The 22,302-nt window shown below is 43.9% G+C and overlaps 1 protein-coding gene across 2 annotated transcripts; it reads left to right on the top strand.

Annotated features, from left to right (window-relative positions):
- The first annotated feature begins 2,349 nt into the window (after nt 1-2,349).
- PCDH18 (protocadherin 18) lies at nt 2,350-12,648 on the top strand. 2 transcript variants are annotated; one of them, XM_054203845.1, is made up of 4 exons: nt 2,350-5,434; nt 6,419-6,507; nt 6,637-6,800; nt 11,464-12,648. In XM_054203845.1, exons 1-4 carry the CDS (start codon nt 2,930-2,932, stop codon nt 12,141-12,143), a joined length of 3,438 nt encoding a protein of 1,145 aa, XP_054059820.1. In that variant the 5' UTR covers nt 2,350-2,929; the 3' UTR covers nt 12,144-12,648. The 2 variants fall into 2 exon arrangements, with proteins under 2 accessions (XP_054059820.1, XP_054059821.1); XM_054203846.1 differs by having other exon boundaries at nt 2,351-5,434; nt 6,422-6,507.
- Nucleotides 12,649-22,302: the final 9,654 nt, after the last annotated feature.

Below are 22,302 nucleotides of genomic sequence, written 5' to 3'. Positions count from 1 at the left end.
GCTTTTTCATCACTTTACTTCAGAATTCAGATAAGGACTTTGTGATAATGACGTTTCATCGTCATTATAAGTGTAAATGCTTCGTTGCAAGCATAACCTGACTGGTGAAGTTGCAAAACAAAAAATAAATTCAAAAAGGGAAAAAAAAAAAAAAAAAAAAGAGGTGCTGTAACTCCTATCTGTAGGTACCCTGCTATCTATTAATATACAGAGCACGCCTCTCAGAAAGACTGATGTGATGAAGTGGAATTACTATTTGGAAAGTGATAAGAATTGCATAAAGCAAATTCTTCATATCTAAATGTACTAAACAGTTACTTGGAAGAACACGTTATCATTTAAGAGAGTATATGATAGTTTAGTTTTTAAGCAGTGAAATTATTTCTACTATGAATTATTCATCTCCTGTACTGCTCATGTAAAGGGGCAGTGACTCCTTTTATCAACAAAATACTCTTTATTGACATATAAGAACAGCATTTAATTGAACCTATTTCCCCAATTATCGTCAGAAAAGAGTTTACGCTGGTGTTTTGGAAAAATGTTTTAGGAAGATTTATCAGCGCTGCAAAAAAAGCTGTCTATGAACTAATGGAATTAGATTATCTTTGAATTCTCTCCACCAGAACTTAGAATGGCCACTAATTCCTTTCTTTGCTCTTTTGGTGTTTGCAAAGGGGTTCACTAAAGCCTGAATTGATATAATTATTGGCTTGGATTGTTAGAGATTTAGGCCAGATGGCTATGGGTTTCTAAAGTCCCAGTTGCTTGTGTTAGCTTTTCTAGTTTGCCTATAGGGTTTGGAGATCAGCAATTTGAAAGGGCTGCAAACTTGTAAAACAGTATTATTCATGGGGGCAGAATGTTCATCAGCGTGACCCAGTACTAAATACATTCATTATGGGCATTTCTATTCTGCACAATTTGCCACACGGCGCTGGTTTGTGAAGAAAAAAGAGACAATGGCTTATAAAATGCTTTTGAATGCTTAAAAAGAAGGAGAGTTCACGCTGAGCCTCCTCTGCTTGCTTTTTCAGCAAGAACCTTCTTAGTGACTTTGCTTTGCTGAGAGTAAGTAAATTGGGAGAATGAGAGATTTACTTTTTACATTTTTGGACACGGCGGGGAATAGGAAAGGAGCAATAAAAGAGAGTGATGGTATGATTATGGGCAACGCCGATAAACAAATGGGCAAAGTTAGCAGAAAAACACCGAAAAGCACGGCGAGGCTGCGGCTAAAATGGTAAACTTAAAAAGCAAATGAAAAGAAGAGGAAATAGAAATCACATCATAAATAGAGACATTTGAAACGAGAAGAACACATCAGGCTCTGTGACCCGGGTGCAGCCTGAAGCTCACATGACCTATAGCATTGCTAGTGCACCCAAAATACACCGTCGACTCAGCCATAAGATTGGGGGGGGTGGGGGGGTGTGCAAAGGTGTTGCAGTGTAAACGTGAAAACAGTTTTCGGCAACAGCAAGGAGGCGAGGCAATTGTCACTTTCCGAACACTTAATCTACCCTGTGGCTTCTTTCTCTTTAAAACGCTTGGCATGTGGGAGGTGTACTCAGCACAAATTGTCATGGTGAAGCACGAAGGGCTTTTTCAACTAGGAGGAAAAAGGTCTTCTGAAGAACCACTGGAAACAGCAAATAAAAAAGCGGAGGAACCCAGAGAGGCAACCGCACACACGCACGAACCAAGTTGGGGCAAAGGCAGCTGCGCTGGGGCCAGGAACGCGGCGAGCGGGAGCCGGGGGAAGGACAGGAGCGCGCAAAATGCGACCGGCTGGGGAAGGAGGAGGGAGAGACTTCAAGGAACGAAGGAGATCTGCCCGTGCTCCAGGCAGGAGCGCAGATGTTGAGGAAAAAGCAGGTAATGGGTAAATAAGCAGCAAGAAGACGCTCTTGAGGCATGGTTAGAGAGAGCCTCCCCCCTCCCCCCCGGTCCTTTACTAAGCAAACGCGCTAAAAAGATCCCAGTTAGTTAAACAAGGCAACCTAAAAGTATGTAAATTAGGCGGTTTTTCCCGGCAGGAAGGGGAGGAATGAAAATCACAAAAAAAAAAACCACGCGCTTGAAAGTGCCCTGAAAATGGGGGGGGAGAAGTTGATTTAAAGTTGCCTTTTAGTCATTTGTGTGCTTCCCTCCCCTTTCCGCCCCCCCCCCCCCGTTGGCGGCGGCACACGGTCGGCGAGCGGGGGCTGACGGAGGAGCCTCCCCCCCCGCCTCCTCCGCCCCCCGCCCGCCCCTCTCCGCGGCCGCGCAGGGCTGCGGGGCGGCCGCGCTTGTCCCCGGCGGGGGCGGGGCGGGCTGATTGGCTGGACGGGGTTCCACATGCCGGGCAAAAAAAAAAAACAAAAAAACCAAAAAAAACAAAAAAACAACCCACTAAAAAAAAAAAACCAACCCAAAACCACACACCCAACAGAGAAAAAAAAAAAAAAAGGCTTTGTCTTGAGGAGTTGGAGCCAAGTTGCGGAGGATTTTAGGCTGGAGCCGGCGAGCGAGGGGTTTTCATTCTGGCGGCGAGGAGGAGGGAGAGGGAAGGCGAGAGGAGCTCGGCGGGAGGAGGGAGGAGAGGCTGCGGATCCCGGCGGCTGCATCCCGGCCCTCCCTGAATGCCGGCGGCGGGAGAGGAGCCGGTTGCCCGGACACGTTTCAGCCTGGAAGAGGAGCGGGGAGTCAAATGAGAGAGCGGGATTGCGTACAGATCGTGTGTGGATGCCCTGGCACGGTGTGTATAAAAACAGAGAAAAAGTTTTTTCCTTTTTTTTTTTTTTTCCCTCTTTTTTTCTGATCGGGTACGATATTGATACTTGGCTGACTAGAAAAGGTGTTTTCAAGTTTTAAAGGACCAGATGAGCGCTGGGTTTAAGGTACCGGAGGAAGTGGAAGTAATTGCTTTTTAACTTGCTTTGGAGAAATGAATTGCAAAAACTTACAAATGCACCACCTCGGCAATAAAATGCACTTTATATTCATTTTTGCACTGATGATAGTATCTTTCAATAAGGCTGTGCTGGGCAAGAATTTGAAATACAGGATTTATGAGGAGCAGAGAGTTGGATCAGTAATTGCCAGACTGTCGGAGGATGTGGCTGATGTTCTATTGAAAATGCCTAACCCTTCCTCGGTTCGCTTTCGAGCCATGCAGAGGGGGAAGTCTCCCTTGCTTGTAGTCCGTGAGGATAATGGAGAAATCAGCATAGGAGCTAAAATTGACCGGGAACAACTCTGCCAGAAGAACTTAAACTGCTCCATAGAGTTTGATGTGATCACTCTGCCCACTGAACATCTGCAGCTTTTCCATGTTGAAGTTGAAGTGCTGGACATTAATGACAACTCTCCCCAGTTTTCCAGAGCTCTTATCCCTATTGAAATATCAGAGAGCGCGGCTGTCGGAACCCGGATCCCTTTGGACAGCGCTTTTGATCCCGACGTAGGGGACAACTCCCTTCACACTTACTCCCTTTCTGCAAATGATTTTTTTAGTATCGAGGTGAGAACCAGGACTGACGGTGCTAAGTATGCAGAGCTGATCGTGGTTAAAGAGCTGGACCGGGAGTTGAAGTCGAGTTACGAACTCCAGCTGACTGCTTCGGATAAAGGGGTGCCTCAGAGATCTGGATCATCCCTCCTGAAAATCAGCATTTCTGATTCCAATGACAACAGCCCTGTTTTTGAGCAACAGTCATATATAATCCAACTCTTAGAAAATTCCCCGATTGGGACGTTGCTCATAGACCTCAATGCTACTGATCCAGATGAGGGCGCTAATGGTAAAGTCGTGTACTCTTTTAGTAGTCATGTGTCTGCCAAAATTATAGAGACTTTTAAGATAGATTCAGAAAAGGGACATCTGACCCTCCTGAAGCAAGTGGACTACGAAGTAACCAAATCGTATGAAATTGATGCTCAGGCTCAAGACCTGGGGCCAAATTCTATTCCAGCTCACTGCAAAATTATAATTAAAATTGTGGATGTGAATGACAACAGACCCGAAATTAACTTAAACCTGATGTCCCCGGAGAAAGAAGAGGTGGCTTACATTTCTGAAGGGTCACCCCTGGACACTTTTGTTGCCCTGGTCAGAGTGCAAGACAAGGACTCTGGAGTGAATGGAGAGATAGTTTGCAAGCTTCATGGACACGGCCACTTTAAACTTCAAAAGACTTATGAAAACAACTATTTAATCTTGACTAATGCCACTCTAGATAGGGAAAAGAGATCTGAATACAGCTTGACTGTAATAGCGGAGGACAAGGGAACGCCGAGTCTCTCCACAGTGAAACACTTTACTGTCCAAATCAGTGATGAAAATGACAACCCACCCCGCTTCCAGACAAACAGATATGAAGTTGTTATCTTGGAAAATAACTCTCCGGGAGCGTACATCACATCAGTCACAGCCACAGACCCAGATCTAGGCGACAACGGGCAGGTGACCTACACTATTTTGGAGAGCTATATTTTGGGAAGTTCTGTAACCACCTATGTGACCATCGATCCCTCCAATGGGGCCATCTATGCCCTGCGAACCTTCGATCATGAAGAAGTAAACCAGATTGCCTTTATGGTTCAAGCTAGGGATGGAGGGAGTCAGCAGCTTGTTAGCAATACCACAGTTGTTCTAACCATCATTGACGAAAACGACAACGCTCCTGTCATTGTGGGGCCAGCGCTACGCAACAGCACAGCAGAAATCTCCATCCCTAAGGATGCTGGAATTGGCTTTCTTGTCACCAGGATAAGGGCTACAGATAGAGACTCTGGTATGAACTCTGAACTCAGCTGCTCCATAGCAGCTGACAAGGAAAACAGCATCTTTGTGATGGATCCCAAAACCTGTGACATCTCTATCAACGTGAGCGTTGAATCCGTTCCAGCAAAACAATGGGAGTTTTTTGTGATAGTCCAGGACAAAGGCAGTCCTCAGCTTAGTACTAAAGCACTTCTGAAATGTACTGTTTTTGAGTATGTTTATTCATTTTCAAGCACAGAGGCAACTTTGGTAAGCCAGCCCTCCCTGGACGTCTCCATGATAACAATAATATCTTTAGGATCGATATGTGCCGTGTTGTTGGTCATTATGGTTATCTTTGCTACAAGATGTAATCGGGAGAAAAAGGACACCAGGTCCTACAACTGTCGCGTGGCAGAATCGACCTACCAGCACCACCCAAAAAGACCCTCACGACAGATCCACAAAGGGGACATTACATTAGTGCCGACAGTTAATGGCACCTTACCCATCAGATCTCACCACAGAGCTTCTCCGTCGTCATCTCCGACCCTGGAAAGGGGACAAATGAGCAGCCGGCAGAGCCACCACAGCCACCAATCGCTCAACAGCCTGGTGACAATCTCCTCTAACCACGTGCCCGAAAATTTCTCCCTGGAACTCACCCATGCTACTCCAGCTGTTGAGGTAAGGTCCATACCTCGGTTTTGCACATCCATTCACACATGCATTCGCTTGGGCGCACGGAGGTGCTCCGCATGCAACCTGTGAGAGCAACGGGCAATTAGATCCGTGCCCGATGGGAATGTGTTACGGGTTTCTCTCTAGATGTCACAGCTTTGCAGTTTTCCTCCAATATCAACTGAATCCATTACCACAGGGAACAGGATTAAATCGGTTCTTGAGAAGAGTTATTTCTTGGTGCTTCCCTGTGAGGTCGAAAAAGCAGAGTGTAGCATAGAGAGTGTTCTGCTCTGGTTTACTGCTTTTTCTTCCTTTCCTCCTTGCCTTCCCTTTCCCTCCGTATAGCTCAGTTTAAGAACGAGTGCCAGAGGGTTTATATACGGAAACAGTACAGGGAATTCTTTCATGAATGGGGATGGAGAACTAAAAGGTTAAACACTGACAGGGTTTAAGTACAGCTGTTGTAACAACATATGATCGTAGTGTATCTCATATGTATACATGCTCTATCTCAAACTTCGAGCCTACCTAGCCGAGTTTTTACTGCAAATGCCGTGGAATGGCTTAAATGAGAGCTGTGTCCCGGTAACTCCTTACAGGCAGAGCAATGGCTTTTTATTTTGAATTTGGATCCCGGAATGGTAAAGGGTTAATTCTAATCTACTAAAACAAAACAAAACTCCACCTCTGTTTAATTACTTGTTTTACTTGTTAATGAATTAATGATTATGAGTTCAGAGGCTAATGAACAGCAGTGTGTTTCCTCATTGTACAGAGTCTTCAGATGCTTCCTGTGGCAGACACTACACTACAAAATAGTCTGTTGTACTGCATTATGTATGTGCAGGAATTTGATTTAATTAAACTTTAAAGGAAAAAAAAAAAAACAACCACCCAACAAACAAACCTGAGAAGTGAACTAGTGCTTTTAAAACTAAGAATTTGAGGTTTCATTTCAAGGAATCAGTGTCTTCACCTTTTCTTTAGCAGGTTTCTCAACTTCTCTCGATGCTTCACCAGGGCCAGTATCAACCAAGGCCAAGTTTTCGAGGAAACAAGTATTCCAGAAGCTACAGGTAAGGATCTGGACTGTTCTGCTGCGCATGCCTGTACATGTATCAGAAAATATGTATTTTTAATCAAAAAGCAGAACGCAACATACGTGAGATAATGTAATTCCAGGATCACCACAATTCTCTTTACAGATATGCCCTACAAGATATGGATAAATTCAGCTTGAAAGACAGCGGCCGGGGTGATAGTGAAGCTGGAGACAGTGATTATGATTTGGGGAGAGAGTCTCCGATTGACAGACTTCTTGGGGAAGGATTCAGTGACCTTTTCCTTACAGATGGGAGAATTCCTGCAGGTAAGAGCACAATGGAAGCCGAAACAGTTTATTTACAGTGCTGCCTGGCTGTCACTTTGATAAAGCTACTACTGAGAAAGCAAAAATTCTTTAGCTTTCAAGTCCTGTGTTTCCTTCCTTTTTACTCTGCTTCATGTTAAATATTGAGCCGAAGCCTTCACATACCTAGTAAAATGAAACCTCAGACACAACTGAAAATCTGCCCAGAGCGATGCCTACTTTTTTCTACTACTCACATCATCATGAGCTGGCTCCAAATTCCCTCCAAAAGCACGATCTGCTCCACGTCCTTAGACTTTTAATGACTGGGTGGATGTTTTTGCAATGCTAGGCGGTTGTGGTTTGTTAAAAATACACTGAACTATAATTTGGGAGATACGTTTTCCACAGTGGGTTTGATCTGTACCACACAAACTTCTCCCGTTCAGAAATGGATTGTGAAAGTGGTCTAGAAATATGGGTGGAGAAGAAAGAAAAGTGTATTTTTTTCCCACTGAAAAATGAAGTTGAGTGGCAAGGGAAGGATATAAACACGTCCCAGATTTTAAATCTTGCAACCCTGGAAGAAAGAGCTGAAGAGGTGCCATTCAGGGACACAGGGCAGAAAAGACAAAAAGCCAGAAAAGGGCGAGTGAAAGTAAGATAAACACACACGTACGTATTCATATGTATGAAGTAACACTGCTAAATTTTATGCCCAGTTATAAGTTGAATAAAAGAGGCTGTGGGAAATCACGCTAAGTACAGGTATGAAAATTTTGTACTTACTTTAGTAATTATACAGCCACTGGTTGCATCCTAGATCTTGTGCTTATTTCGGATCATATTCGGTTTTCTCTGTATAACCGACAGGGCTGGATAATTTCAGTATGGTTCACTGAACCAAGCGCGTAAACTTAAAAAGTTCAGTAAAGTCGTTTTACACTCGGGGGCAGATTGCTCTGTGGGGTGGTGCAGCACACGCGCCCTCCTGCAGGGACCCCCACGTGCTGCCGGGGCTGGAGGAGAGGAGCCGCAGCCCCTTCCCTCTGCTGCCACAGAAAACACCGGTGAGGGGATTGCACCTGACCTTGGTGCATTTCACCTTAAGAAATATGCTGTTACGCTAGGCAAGAGTAAACCCCAAAAGTTTGATTTATTCTTCTTACACATTTTGACTTTAAAATTTTCTTTGTGTATTTTGCTCCGGACTTGGTGGTGTTGTCACCTACCCAGGCATTCACTTACCTCCTCAATTTAGTCTTAGGTACCCAGCGTTTCAAAACCAGACACCTTGAAAAAATTACTATTTTTTCAGAATCCTTAAACTGGAGTCCTAGTATATTTTTATCCTCGTCTCCCCCAGCTCCTACTCCTTACTCCTCTGCCCGCTAGCGTGAGGCATGTCTGGCTCTCCCCTGTGGTTAGGAAGGAGGCAGGGAGGGACCTGCCGGAGCTCTCAGTTGCCGGGGGAACTTCAAGTGCAATGGTGTTTGCACTGGCATCCAGCCCCGCGGCTGCCGAGGAAGAGCTGCCCCCTTCCCGGTGGGCAGCTGGGGGGCTGCCAGCAGGCGGGACCGGTTGCCTTCATGGCTAGCTGAAACGCCCATGACTCATTTTCAGCTCTTGCAATTCAGTCTCTAAACAGGGGTAGGATTTCCAAAAGTACCCGTCCAATCGCCTCCCAAGTAAGGAAAACGCCTGCTGAGTGCAGACGGAACTGGGTTGGGCTATCCAGGCGGGCATTTAATCTCACCCAGGCGTCCGCTTGCCGCTCTGCGTGGTCTTAATCCATCAGATAAGTATGCTGAACCTGTTCAGATGGGACCTGAATTGATCAGCAGTCCAAACAAATCAAAAGGAAAAGAAAACTTCCCGGAGGTTTCCTGTTCTCCGTTTTTGAAAGGTCTCTGCATTGTCAGTCCAGACACAGGCAAAGTGCTTTGAGAAAAGTCCTTTCAGTTTGTCCCTTTAAGGTGGCACTGGACAGGAATGGAGCCAGCGCCTCGAAACTTCAAAATTGACATGATCAGAAAGTTAAATAACTGTCCTTGAAAGGCTTGTTTCTTTCTCTCCCACTTTTTAAATCCCAGCCAATAAGCTTTTAAGTTCTGGGGAAAAACAAATAAATGCTGTTGTGCATCTGGGCTTTTTTTACTTATTCCTGGTTTAAGGACAGGCCGTGACACCGTTCATTTCCTCAGAGTATCTTTTGTCCTTATGTTCAGGAATGTCAGCATTTATTATCTTATACCAAACCCAATCCTGATAACATCAGTAACAAAACTCAGAATAAGCCAACCCTCACTCCTATGCTAGACCATCGAAAGTCTCCCATTAATTTACAGGAGTCATCTTAATTAGAAGAGTAATCCTCCCCTTCTGGGATGAGCTGAGAGCTGGTCCAAGCCCCATGGATCACTTAGATATCTTTTCTCCTTGCTGACTCCTAGGCGTTTTATGTAAAACAGCACACGCGTGCTTTTCATACGTGGGAACAAAGCACTTGAAGGCATTTCAGCCACTCGTATCAAAACTTCAGCCCCTGATGTTTTCTAGGTTGCTTCGTTTGTTCGAAGCTCACTGGATCAGCAGGCCCTTTGCAATAGCTTGTGCAGCATCCAGCCTGCAGCCTGGACTTGTATTCTTGAAGAAATTCATACTGTCACGTGTAAAACACAGAGAAAGTTTATTCTCAGAGGAATGGAAAGGGCATTAGGAAAGCAAACAAAATGATAGGCTGTGTAAAGCGCAGAGATAAATAACGCTGACAGTGTGAGAGTAGGACTTTATCAATCACTGATACGTCCTGAGCTCAAATTATTCCGTTTGGTTCTGCTTACACCATTGCAAAAAGTTTTTTTCATAAACTGAGCGGGTCCAGAGCCAGATGGGAAACGTGATGAGAAAGCGAGGAAGACTTACAGAGCATGACTGCAAACATTTCTTACGTATTCAGTATATAAGGAGTAAGAAAAAGAAGCTCTATTCTGCGTGGGCTAATCTAACCGTTAATTGGTAAGGGATTAGGGCAGAAGTTTCTTATGGTCAAAATATGCATAACGCAAAGAGTCCGGCATTTCTGAAAATTTTCTTTTGAATTACGTGACTCAAATTCAAGTTAGCAGCCCCAGCGGCACCTGGGTCTTTTCCAGCAGGTCTGCCAGGCACCCAGGCGGTGCCCAGCATCAGCCGAGGCTTCGTGTCCAACAGAGCTGGTTCACTTTGGAGAGGAAAATTTGGCCTCTCTCCTGGCACACCCCTCTTTGCAGGTCTGTCAAATAGGGCCTGGCGTGGCTCTGCTTCCAGGGACTTTTCCCAGGCTGCTTCAGTTTGCGGGGGACTCTTGCAGTGGGCCAGTTCGGACCAGCGCAGCTCCCGGGGATGCAGTCACTGACCCCATTGTATTGCTTCTCCCCGAGAGCCGCCGCTGAGACCAAGCAGCTGAAAGAGCAGCTCTCTTGTCTTCTGCTCTTCAGCCCTCCTGGCTGGCCTGGATGCCCACCTTGGGGGTTAGAGCCCCCCTTGTGCCAAAGCCTGAGCCAGAGCTCCAGTAACCTGAGCTACGGAGCTGCAAGTGCACCCCAGAGTAACTCCAGCATAAACACGGGAGTCGTATGGGGTATGAGTTGAGCCCTAGGTAACAACTGGGTTAAAATTTAACTGATTCAGTTAAAAAGGTAATATGGTAGTGGGTCACCTCGTATTCAACGTACACCTCACTGTCAGATCAAAAGGAGGTGTGTTCATGGAGAGGGAGGTCCCTCTGCACATTTTCCTTCTTTCTTCTTTATTTTCCTTGTCCATTTATTCCCACTTTATTACTTTTATATGCTTCTCTAATTACCTATGTAAGACTTCACTAAAACATAAGTAAATGCTTGGAGGCAGAAACTCCTTCATTTTATTTTGTATTTGTTTTATGAAACAGCACTGAACAGAGGGAGCAAATGGCTTTAAGTCACAAGTGCTAGTTTTACACCTGGGATTTACATGTTTATCTTCAAGCCTAGTTAAGAGGTCATGTTACTGTCTTGCATGTTCTGCATTTATCATTCTGATTTTTTGAGACCGTTCAGAAATGTAAGTACGTTTCGATCCAGGCCATTTCTATTTGCTACCTTCCTGCACACAGAATCATAGCATCACAGAATGGCTCAGGTTGGAAGGGACCTTAAAGACCATCTAGTTCCAACCCCCTGCCCTGGGCAGGGACACCTCCCACTAGACCAGGCTGCTCAAAGCCCCATCCAGCCTGGCCTTGGCCACCTCCAGGGCTGGGGCATCCACAGCTTCTCCGGGCAACCTGTTCCAGCGTCTCACCACCCTCACAGGAAAGAATTTCTTGCTAATATCTAGTCTAAATCTCCCGTCTTTCTGTTTAAAACCACTATCCTTTGTCCTATGTCTCCATTCGCTGATAAGGAGTCCCTCCCCATCTTTCTTGTAGCCCCTTTTAAGTACTGGATGGGGCTATAAGGTCTCCCCGAAGCCTTCTCTTCTCTGGGCTGAACAACCCCAACTCTCTCAGCCTGTCCTCACAGCAGAGTTGCTCCAGAAAGTAAACCCAGACACCAGATTTGAACATCTTTGGAGAAGTTCAGTCCTTGTGTTAGTCCCTGCGAATCTAAGCGATATCTGCAAGAGGAGGGGGATGCTCACTCTCCTCTTTTCTCTCTTGCAGCGATGCGGCTGTGCACGGAGGAGTGCAGGGTTCTGGGGCACTCCGACCAGTGCTGGATGCCGCCGTTGCCCTCTCCCTCCTCCGATTACCGAAGTAACATGTTCATCCCTGGGGAGGAGTTCCAGTCGCCCCAGCAGCAGCTGCAGCAGCAGCAGCAGCAGCAGCAGCAGGGCCTCGAGGAAGATCCACAGCCCGCTGACGCCAGCGAGAAGAAGAAGAGCTTTTCGACGTTTGGTAAAGACTGCCAGAGCGAGGAGGAGTCAGGGGACGCCTGCACCTCCTCTCTCCTCTCCGAAATGAGCAGCGTCTTCCAGCGCCTCCTGCCTCCCTCGCTAGATGCCTACACGGAGTGCAACGAGATGGATCGCTCCAACTCGTTGGAGCGCAGGAAGGGACATTTGCCAGCCAAAACTGTAAATTATCCGCCGGGGGTGGCAGCCTGGGCAGCCAGCACGCATTTCCAAAATCCTGCCAACAACGGGCCCGCTCTGGGGACTCACTCGAGCGCGCAGCCTTCCTCCAAGTGGCTGCCAGCCATGGAGGAGATCCCAGAGAATTACGAAGAAGATGATTTTGACAACGTGCTCAACCACCTCAGTGATGGTAAACACGAACTCATGGATGCCAGTGAGCTGGTGGCAGAAATTAACAAGCTGCTGCAAGATGTCCGGCAGAACTAATTGTTTCAAAAGCCTATTTTTCCATGTTTATGGAAAACTGGAAGGGGGAAAAAAAAAAAAAAGGAACAAAAAAGAGACTGAGAAGAACTGGCGTTGCCAACTAGTTGCATTTATCATAAATGTGTCTGTGTATGTTGAATATTAAAATACTGTATTTTCATATGTACACAATGCAAGTGTGATTATCTTTATCTGTATTTTAAAAATACATTTGTACCTTATATTTATGTGTAATTTAACAAATAAATTTTATTTTTGTACACCCACAGCAAGCATGTTTTCCTAAATGTATATAGATGGTACCACCCTTGTCAAACTTCCATCATTCTTGCCACACAGGTATGTTAAAAAACAAAACAGGAGGGATATTGCTTCCCCTTATTATTTCTCAAATGTTACAAATACGAATTCAAACCACTGAAAAGTTATGCAAGCATTAGTTTTAATAAATGATCCAACACCTTGTTGCAATGTTTCATTCTTATAATAAAGAGTTGTCAACTCCCATGAAGCCTAAAATGTCCTTTTTATTTTGATGCTTTTTGGTCTATAGAGTCATTTTCCCATTTAATTAATGGATTATTGCAAACTGGGGTCTTCCTCTCTTTTACAAGTAAGCGTTTTCCCAGGTGAACAAATCACGGAATTCAGTGATGGGACTTCCAATGTTATCTCGGCAAAAAACTGTAAATCTGTTCTGCTATGGTTACGCTGCAAAGCCAGTTGAGGTGCGCGGTGTAGACTTGAAAGTCAGCAATAAAATCAGCTTTTCTGACCTCCAGCTGAATTCTCAAATTATGTAAATAAAAAAAAAAATTGCGATTGACTGGTTTCTCCTTGTAAATGATACCAAAATAAAAGGAATGTTGCACCTGGGAGGAAAGCAGCTGATTATAGCTATATTTGGCCTCTGTTTTAAGCGTGTCTGTCTGGTATTTGCAAAGCAGCGCGGAGGTACTTGAACTCCCTAGGAAAGAGCCATCCTGCAGGTACACTGGCTCTCGCCGAATCCCATCCTTCCGTAGCGGGGTTTCTCCCTGTACTGCTGTACTGCAGCTAGCTCACTGAAAACTGAGTAACGTCACCAGTGCAGGGTGCTGTAACTTGTATTTCTCAGATAAAAGTCACTGGGGTCCCTTTTTTTTTTTTTTTTTTTTTTTTCCCCCCAAAGCATTTTTGGTTAGCCTGTCACACAGAGGGAGATTTTTGTACTAGTAAACAAACTGATTTTACAGGTGAGAAACACGTGTGGGTTCAGGACTCCTGATGCTCATTTCAGGAGAGTGTTAAGTTACTCAGAGATGGCCAGAAAGACTGATATTTTGGGGTTTTATTCAGAGCTGCAGATGCATATTCTTTATAGTGTGTATTTTTTGCCAGAAGTGTGAAAAACTGTTGAAATAATCCAAGTGAACCTGGGCAGAAAAACTGGTGTATACCTTTATTCTGGAGAATTGCACTTGTAAAGTACCCTGAAGAATATTTTTGAATGCTAGACATAGAAAAATCCTGTTTAATGTTACATAACAAAGCCAAAATGTCTGCATAAGTTTTATTTGGTCTATGTGTAAGGGAACTTTAATCTCATAGTTGGTTTCACAGTGCTGTAGCAGTGGCATTTGTAGATACGTAGACGTTAGTTGACACCTGAATAATAAAAAGATTCTCAACTTGTTTACACTTCAGGAGCTCATGAGTAGAGCCACGCTGGTTAGACATAGCAGGACCTCAGATTTCTAACCAAGTATCCGTACTGGCAGAAATGATAATGCAGGTGAAACAATAATCTAAACGTCATTTTGTCAATATGACTTACACATTTAAGGGAGTTCCCTTATCAGCGCAAGAAGATCCTCTAACAGTCGAGGCTCTGTTTCTGTTTTGGAGAGTTGTTCCAGCACCTTTGAAATGCCGAGACCTCAGCCTCATTGAACTAACTTCTCTTACTGAAAGAAGAAGTTGTTACATCTCATTTGTCAAATATTTGAAAACCTTTTCTCTGTTTTTCCCGTTCCTTCACACTAATACGTCTTAACGGCCCCAGTCAGCCTCACCTGGGTCCCACCCTCCTCCCACTCACCCCAATGGCTCAGGAGCTCATTTAAGCTCAGCCTGGGCCATTCAGCTGTTGTATGAGTCCCTACCCTTGGGTGGCTAGATGGGTGTGGGACTTACTTTATAACAGTGTCTCCAACCCCATTTCCAACCGCCGCTGACTGGAGTCCTCCGATAGACCCTCATCCTGGCTTGTCACCTTGCCGTGTTGGGTACTGTTGATGGGTCCCACTACCAGCAACTGGCTCAACCTGCTGCGTTCAGGTACTGTAGGATGGCACTTCTTCAAGTGAGGGTGCTGCCTCTGCTGGGATTGCCCTCAGGTCCTGGCCTGTCCCCTGCCCCCCTCCCCGGAGCTGCCCTGCTCTTGTTGATGTTGAAAGAGCACAACACGGTGGTTTGACGGTAGCTGTTAAGCTTGGAAATTATTTTGGTTTTTCCATTGACATGGAAAAACCACTGTTGCCTGTTACAAAATCAGCAGCTGAAAGTGAAACTCCTGTTCATGTGGTGCAGGTTCATCCTTTATAAAGAAATGCAGGTAGATATTTCTTCCCCTTCCTAGAAGAGGAAATATTAGACCTTCAGGCTCGGACTGGTTTGTGCTGTCTGCGGATTTGCGGGGCAGCCTGATAAGCTCCATTTTCACAGTCACATCATCCACTAGGGATTACCGACCTGTTTCAAATTTAAAATCCTGAAATCAGTTTGTGCCCATTGGCCCACGTCTGCATGGATAGTCTCAATGATTTAAAGAGCCATTGTTTGCGGAGGAGGCTTTCTAGCAAAAACAGATTGCAATGAATTTCTCTGGTAGCGCCAGACATCCAAATATCGTAAAATACGTGAGGTTTTCCTAGATGGGATCTCTGTACCAACACACAGTAATAGTATTTGGTATGTGCGTTGCTGCAAGAATCTTATCTTGTAAAGAGACCTGTTATAAGACCAGTCTCCAGGAGCAAAAATGTTTACTTAGATTCTGTCTCAAACGTATCAGAGTCTGAGCTGCATTTATTATTGATAGGAAGCTTGCTAAAATATCTGTAGATTGTGGTAGATGAGGGAAAACTCTGTCTTAATCCTACTCTGCTTAGAGGCCATCTTTTTCTCAGGCTTCCCTTATAAAAGAGAGAAATTATCTATGTGTCTGTGTACAGGTATAAAAAACCCCTTAGCACCGAATCTGTTCTATACGAAGAATAGGGAAACAGGGAAAACTGTTGTTACATAGATTTTTTTTAAAAAAAGAATAAAATTAAAAAATCTGGATTTGCAACATTTGGACAACTAATAGAGGGTTAGGGGTGGGTGGTATGTTTTAAACACCAAACATGAGTGTAATTTTCCTGTCCAGAAGACTACTTGGCTAGCACTTTTACAAATGCTTGGCACAGTTTTATCCTTGAAGCCAAAAAGATAGAAAAGGTCATGAAAGTCAGCAAATATTAATCATAGATGAAATTAGTAAGGCTTTTGAAGAAATGCAAAGCTTAATTAATGGATGCTCAACCACTATTTTTCTCCAGACTCCACGTATGTTTTCTTTTTTAGTCACTTCTGAAATGGATAAACTCAAAAGTGTACTGCAATAACGATCCAGAGATCGTGGGTTGTTTGACCGCTTATTTAATTTGTGTTTAAAGTATTTCTGTAACCACTGCATCGCACTTTAGTATTCCTTGTCCATTAGGATAAACACATTGAGAGGATGTGGAGGATGTGGCTGTCAATAATGTCTTTGTTGCATTCTACACCCTGCTCGTGTTTATAGTTACTCGGTTTAAAAACAGCAATAGAAAGCAAACAAGAGCTACCACAAAATATTTAACCTTTACAGTTTCCTATCTTTTTTTTAATGAAAAATTGAAATTCATAGAAAATGTCAGGAAATTTAATTTCCTCCTCTTCTCTGCAGCCTGCGGAGAATGTCTGATGTTTCCAAAGATTAGAAGACTTGAAAAAAACCCTCAATTTTCAGCTGCATACATGAAACATAAACTTTCCATACTGCAGCACCTAGACTAGGATAAGAAGCCAAAGTTTGCCTGCGAGCTTAAAAATAAAGAAAAGTCTGGATTTATGAGGAAGATCTTGTGTTTAAACCTTGTCAGGAAGGCGGATACATGGAGGTTAGTTCAAGTTGCTTTAAACAAGTGCAAAAAGAGCTCTCTCTTGTTTAGTTAGATGCAGACTGTTACAGAATGGGGTGAAATTGTGCCTGGAAGTGTATCCGGACTCTAACAGCACATACAGCTTGTCGCGCAACATATTCTGTAACACAGTTTATAGAAATAAAAAAAAAAAAGGAAGTGATAATATTGTAACTTCAATCTATAAAAAATATCAATAATTAGCAACCCTATTGCACTTTACATCTTGGAGCTGTAGAATCATAAATGAGCACTTAAAACAAAACAAAACCCAATAAATATTCTGGGATCATTTAACCCACTACTGAAAAAAGAGCCTCTCCAAAGAGACGCACAGGAACAGTTTAAACCGTACTGTAAAAACTATTTACAACAGAATCGGTGAATAATTCCTTGTTTAATTAAAACCCAAGGGAGACTCTGGCAGAAATGGGTAATAACCTAAGCTGAAATTTGACCAGTGCACACATACTTCCACCTCTTGCCCAAATAGCACCGTGGGAAATACAGTGAGAAATGACTGTACAAACGGTTTTACAGCTTACACGAAGCGTTTAAAGCATCACCGTGCATCCAGTTTCATCTCACGACTTTGGTGTAGTACTGATTCAAGAGAAGAAAGCGCTCCATACTGAATCAAGAGCACCCCTTGTAGATAACCTAGATATTCCTTGAAGGACTTTTATCCTTGTAATGACCGCACACAGTTAGTGCCAGGTAAGCTTCAGGAGTTCACGAAGTCACAGAGAAAAGCTGCATGACCGGAGTGAGACTCGTGAAGAAAAAGATTTTTAAGCATGTTAAGTTTTAGAGCTACAAAATCTCTTAAATAAACCATTAGTTCACCTAACATAATTTTTACCGTCTAAATCCTAGATGTAGAATCTCGAAACATGGATGGCTACTTGTTGGTTGAGTTTATGTCTGTGACTTATAGCATTGCCAATGACTCTTGACAGACGGGTGATTGACTGCATATGTTCCCATGGAAATGCTACGTTAAATTCTCTGGATGTGGAAAATACTTGTGCCTGGTCACATCAAAGTCTGTCAATGCCTAAATAATGGAGGGGGGGGCAAGCAATCTGTTGCCTAACTCATTTGAGGGCCTCAGTGGTGCGGAGGTTTGCCTGTCTGAACGGGCACGCAAGATCAGACCCCAGAGAAAACACAGGAAGAGGAAAAAGAGAGCTGCGCACTGGGACAGGCACTGGGAAGCAATTGTCTGCCCTCCCAGGCCGTCACCCCTCAATGCTCATTTGTTTCTTTTCTCTCTGGGGCAGAAACTATGTGTGTTAAACGTTAAACAAAGACAGCGGCTTCAGTGGTAAAAATGGAACTTGTATGGTAGGCTAGTGGTTTGGAGAAGTTGAAGCTTCCTGGGAAGAGAAAGAGATTTGAAGCTGGGGTTTCTCGTAGCTCCGGTGATGATAAAGGCACCCACCCTACTTTCATATACTTGTATTTTGTGAGGAAGAATTGTCATAAGCTCTTGCCCCCAAAATTGAATTGATCGTGGTGGGTTGTTTGTTTGTTTTGTTGTTTAAAAAAAAAAAAACTTTTAGCTTTAGCCTTTCGTTAAAACTTTTGCCTTCAACCCAAGTGCGGTATGCTGCCCTCCCATCTTCTCCCTGGGCATTCCTGCCTGTGCTCTTTGCTGCCGCTGTTGCTCCGACAAGGCTAGTGTGGAACGGCTCCAGGAGGCGGTCTGGCTGAAAACTAATGGCTTGCTCGTGCTGACGTGTGCTGCTGCAGGGGGGGGTCCCCAGTATAGCGTAGCCTGGGCTTTGGTTGGCATCGGTTGCTGCAGACCTGCGCTCTTGGTCATGGTGAACATGCAACTGTTGTAGTTTGAGAATTGCTGAGAAAGCAGCTGTGAGGGCATGGAGCACAGGGATCTGCAGGATCTGTTTGGGTGATGGAGTCTGAACTCGGCGCCTTAGGGCTGCTCTGCCAGTAACAGGTGCCCAAATGGTTCAGACATGGCCGTGGAGGGTGGTTTCTCCCTGTAGGCTGGAGGCTTAATCCATGCCACCATCGTCTGCTTTTCTTGCTGGCTGGTTCAGGTGTGGCGTTCCCTGCCAAATGCAGTGTTCTTCCCGTGTATTGCACAGAAAGCGTGTGAGTGCTGTAGATCCCGCTATGTTAAAAGGTACATATGTTCTTTTGTGCGTTTGGCCTTAAATTGCCATGAAAAATAGTGTGAGAGGTAAACTTCCCTCCTATTTGTTTAATTAAAATAATTCCTTCATTGTTTTGTGCCTTCTCTTATTAGTTGGGATAGTAATACCTTTCATCTCATTGAAACACTGAATGGCTTTTTTGGGGAAAAAATAAACCTAGCACGGGGAGTGAAGGGACTGGGGAAGCCAATGCTGTCCCATGTGGTTTAGGAGAGCTCTCTGCGCAAAAAGTCCACAGAGTTTTTACACGAAATATGGACAGTGATAATTTTGATTTTTTTAATTTATTTTAGGTGCTAAATTATTCTGTGCAAAATGGTATTTTTGAGTTGCAATATTTCCCCGCTTGGCAAGATTCATTTCCAGCTGGTAGGGCAGTGTCCTAGGGTCACCATGGCAATGTTAAGTAGAAACCATGAATTATTCCTTAAAAGGAAGTGTTCTTTCTGCTGTGTGTGGAAAAATGAAACAGTCTCTCACATATGGTACTGTGGCTATAATAACTTGGCATAACTTAGCGTCTTTATCCTTTAAAAAGATAAGACTTCAGCAATGATTATATTTAGATCTCGGAAGGAGAATTCAGACCATCCAATTACTATTACGTATAGAAAAAATAGCTAAGACAAGGAAAATAAGCAAAGTCTAGATGAGAGAGATTTTTGTTTGTGTCTCTTTTGCACAGGCTCCAGCTGGTCTTGAAATAAAATGGTTGCTCTCTGTTCACATAAACAGATTTGCTACATGTTTAAAAGTGCATTGCTATAAAACGTGTGTGAAATGGAAAAGGAGGCACATGTGAGCCTGATAATCAATTTTACATGTATGGCTGGATCGTGGGCAGACTCTTTCTATTTAATCCTGGATGGGTAGTAAGGCAGCTGATTGCCAATACCCCAGAAAAAGCTAATTCTAAGAATCGTGTGGTCTAATGAGCTGAAGGTACTGCCTGCGTGTGAGAGTGTGGAAAAAATCCGTTTCCAAATTAATATAGTACTGTGCAAGAAGAAAAGGAAAGGAAAAGGTTAAAAAAATTTCCAGTTTTCTTGTTAATCAGGCCTGTGCTGCTTCAAGTAATGCCTATTATCCACAACATTTGCAAACTGACAGGTAACCTGGTTGGCTTTTATATAAATGATGACAAACAACCAGCTTAGTGCACCTCTGACAAAGAATGATGGACGTTTTTTATTCAAATAAAATGAAAACATAAGCCTGGTAAATTGGCAGGCTGGAGACCACCTGGGCTTGTTTTGACCCATCTGGCTTTCTTAAATTCTTAGGATAATTAGGCCACCTAAATAAAAAGAACGTGTTGGTTTGTATCCAGACTAGAAAAATGTTTGTGGTGAAGTGATAAATTTATCATCTTTTCAACATTGCAGTGGGTGATACTAAAACCCCTGTACATTCTCAGGTTTGGGGTTTTATTTGTTGTTGTGGAAGCTTGCGTCTGACCTTGAGTCTAGGGAGAGTTCTAGAATTTAACTTTTAAAATCTTATAGGAAGATAATATAATTTGGGCATGAGCGCTTCAGCGGTGCAATAGGTGAATGGCATTTGAGCTGCTTTAAGGAACCAAGTTACGCTATCGCAACCATGCCGTACGATCTTAAAAATCTATGGAACAAAACCACAAGTGTAGAGGTGTGTGCTGAAGGGCGACCAAAATTCAGGTGTCTCCAGTGGCTCTTGTCTCACTTAGAGCAGCAAAGTGTATGCTGCACGTGTTTGAGTGCATAACTTCGTATGGGAAATAGCAAAGGGATTCATCACAGAAAACGTTTGTAAACAACTGAAAACTCGCTGGCTTTCTGACAGCGTGGGTGGACAGCAATAGCACATGCTGATGCTCCGTATTACTCAACACAGATTTCTTCAACATCATTTACAAAAGTCTACAAGAAAACACTCAGAGAGAACATGCAGCGGTTCGAGTTAACTGTGCGGAGTGACAGTGAAGATTTGTCAGCGTAGGTAGTTCCGCATTTTTGCATGTGTTAGAGTAAATTACCTCATTCCTTCGTACCACAGGGAAACTGCTTTATGGAAAAGGTATGCACACGTCATTAACTGCAGTCCAAGTACAAGATTTAGGCAAAAGAAAGCACATATTTCAAATGTGTCAGAAAGGACCCAACCTGATTATTCGGCAATTAAATGAGAATGAAACTTCAGAAGTTAAAATACGAAGTTTAGCCACTTGTATCCATGTAAACTTTACTCACAGCCAGTTCAAGAGGGGAAAAAAAAAAAAAAAGAAAAAGATCACGTTCATATGAGTGTGCCTGCTATGGGGTGCTTGCCTTAGTTTCCGAGAAGTTATTCCAATGTAAAATGAAAATCTCTATGCGGAACGCACTACTGTTTTGCAAGTAAGTTTATTAATTTTTTTTGGATTGAAATATAAACAGATACTGAAAGAGAAAACATATTCATAAGTACCAGAGATACTACTCTTTCTGGGCAGGGCACAACCCAGTGCGAGCACATCAGCTTTACTATGACAAACAATTTATGTAGGTTTTTGAGTGTTTGTAGTTTTTTTCATCTGCTTACAACCCACCTTTGGCATCATTGCCATGACTAAAAGAACTTCTGAAAGACTGTCGCGTTAAGAGTAAGTTTTTAACGGTAATGTTTCATTGAAAATGAAACTGCCGTAGAATGGCAAACCACGTATCATCGGTGTCAACTTTAATTAGCATGTGAAAGAATAAGAATAGATACTGTTTCCCTGAAACTCCAGGGAAGCCTCCCAAAAGGCACTATTACATTAACAACTTTATTTAAAATTGAGCAAATAGAAAATACTTATTCTCCTTCACTTCCTATGCTGCTTCTTATCCTAATTTTCCAAGGAAAAAGGAAGGGCAGGGAAAAGGCCTGGCCAGTCCATGGAGAGTAGGAGTGCTCTGCCCTAACTGTGCTCCGGGGTCTAAGTACCTCAGAGAAGGTACTGAGCCTGTTTGGGGACTCTGAGCTGGATGTCAGACATGCCTTTCTGGATAAATCCTCTGGGACAGGTGCCATGCTGGATGTAGTAATTTGTGACTGGTAAATCTTGTCAGGTGTGTGTTGCCTGACTGGGTAGGAATCAGCTGAGGCTGATGAGGGCTGGGGGAGAGTCTGTCAATGAAGAGCTGATTCATCCAGCCCAGCAGTTCCGGCATGGTCTGTTTAAAGCTTGGCTGAGGCCCGAAAAGGCTAGACGTCCATCAGTGCTAGTGAGAAGAGTCTGAACGGATTTGGTGCCTCTTTCCAAGGGCTGTTGACTGTATGGGTGGTGGCCAAACATATGGTGACTCCTCGGGCTGGCAGGAGGAGAGTGGCTTGCTCTGCCAGCTCCTCAGCCTGCTGATGCAGTGGGGCTCTGGAGAAGGCTTGTGCCCACTCTCTCATTTTCTTTCTGCTTGTTGGATGGGTGTTCAAAAAGATTAATACCCTCTTTGCACCCTGGGACTCTGACTGAGCTGGCCAGGTAGCAAATGGTGCTTCTGGAGAGAGCCCGGCTTGTAACTCAGGGAGTGAAGAGTGGTCTGGGGAAGTGGAGATTTGGCATCTTTCTTGACTGAGTGCGTTGTCCTCGGTAATGGTCTTTTTCACTGAAAGCAGCGACATTATTATTATCTCTCTATGGAGTCAATAGGCAATAAATGAAAGCCTGTCTGACTTCAGAAATGAAAATTGATTCCTTCAATCTGGAGACAGCTTGTGCTCTCTCCATCCCCCCTTGGAAGCCGAACACACAGAAACCTCTGCCAAAAT

This window comes from Rissa tridactyla, chromosome 5, assembly GCF_028500815.1.
Source record: "Rissa tridactyla isolate bRisTri1 chromosome 5, bRisTri1.patW.cur.20221130, whole genome shotgun sequence".
Classification (NCBI taxonomy): Eukaryota; Metazoa; Chordata; class Aves; order Charadriiformes; family Laridae; genus Rissa; species Rissa tridactyla.
The sequence above is the reverse complement of the archived record's forward strand: the minus strand, read 5'-3'. Positions and strand labels throughout refer to the sequence as shown.

Excerpts from the sequence above, each read along its gene's own strand:
- PCDH18 (XM_054203845.1), top strand. The coding sequence starts at position 2,930 with ATGAATTGCAAAAACTTACAAATGCACCACCTCGGCAATAAAATGCAC. Across the intron at positions 5,435-6,418 it reads ATGCTACTCCAGCTGTTGAG|CAGGTTTCTCAACTTCTCTC; the intron begins GTAAGGTCCATA and ends CCTTTTCTTTAG. Across the intron at positions 6,508-6,636 it reads AAGTATTCCAGAAGCTACAG|ATATGCCCTACAAGATATGG; the intron begins GTAAGGATCTGG and ends TTCTCTTTACAG.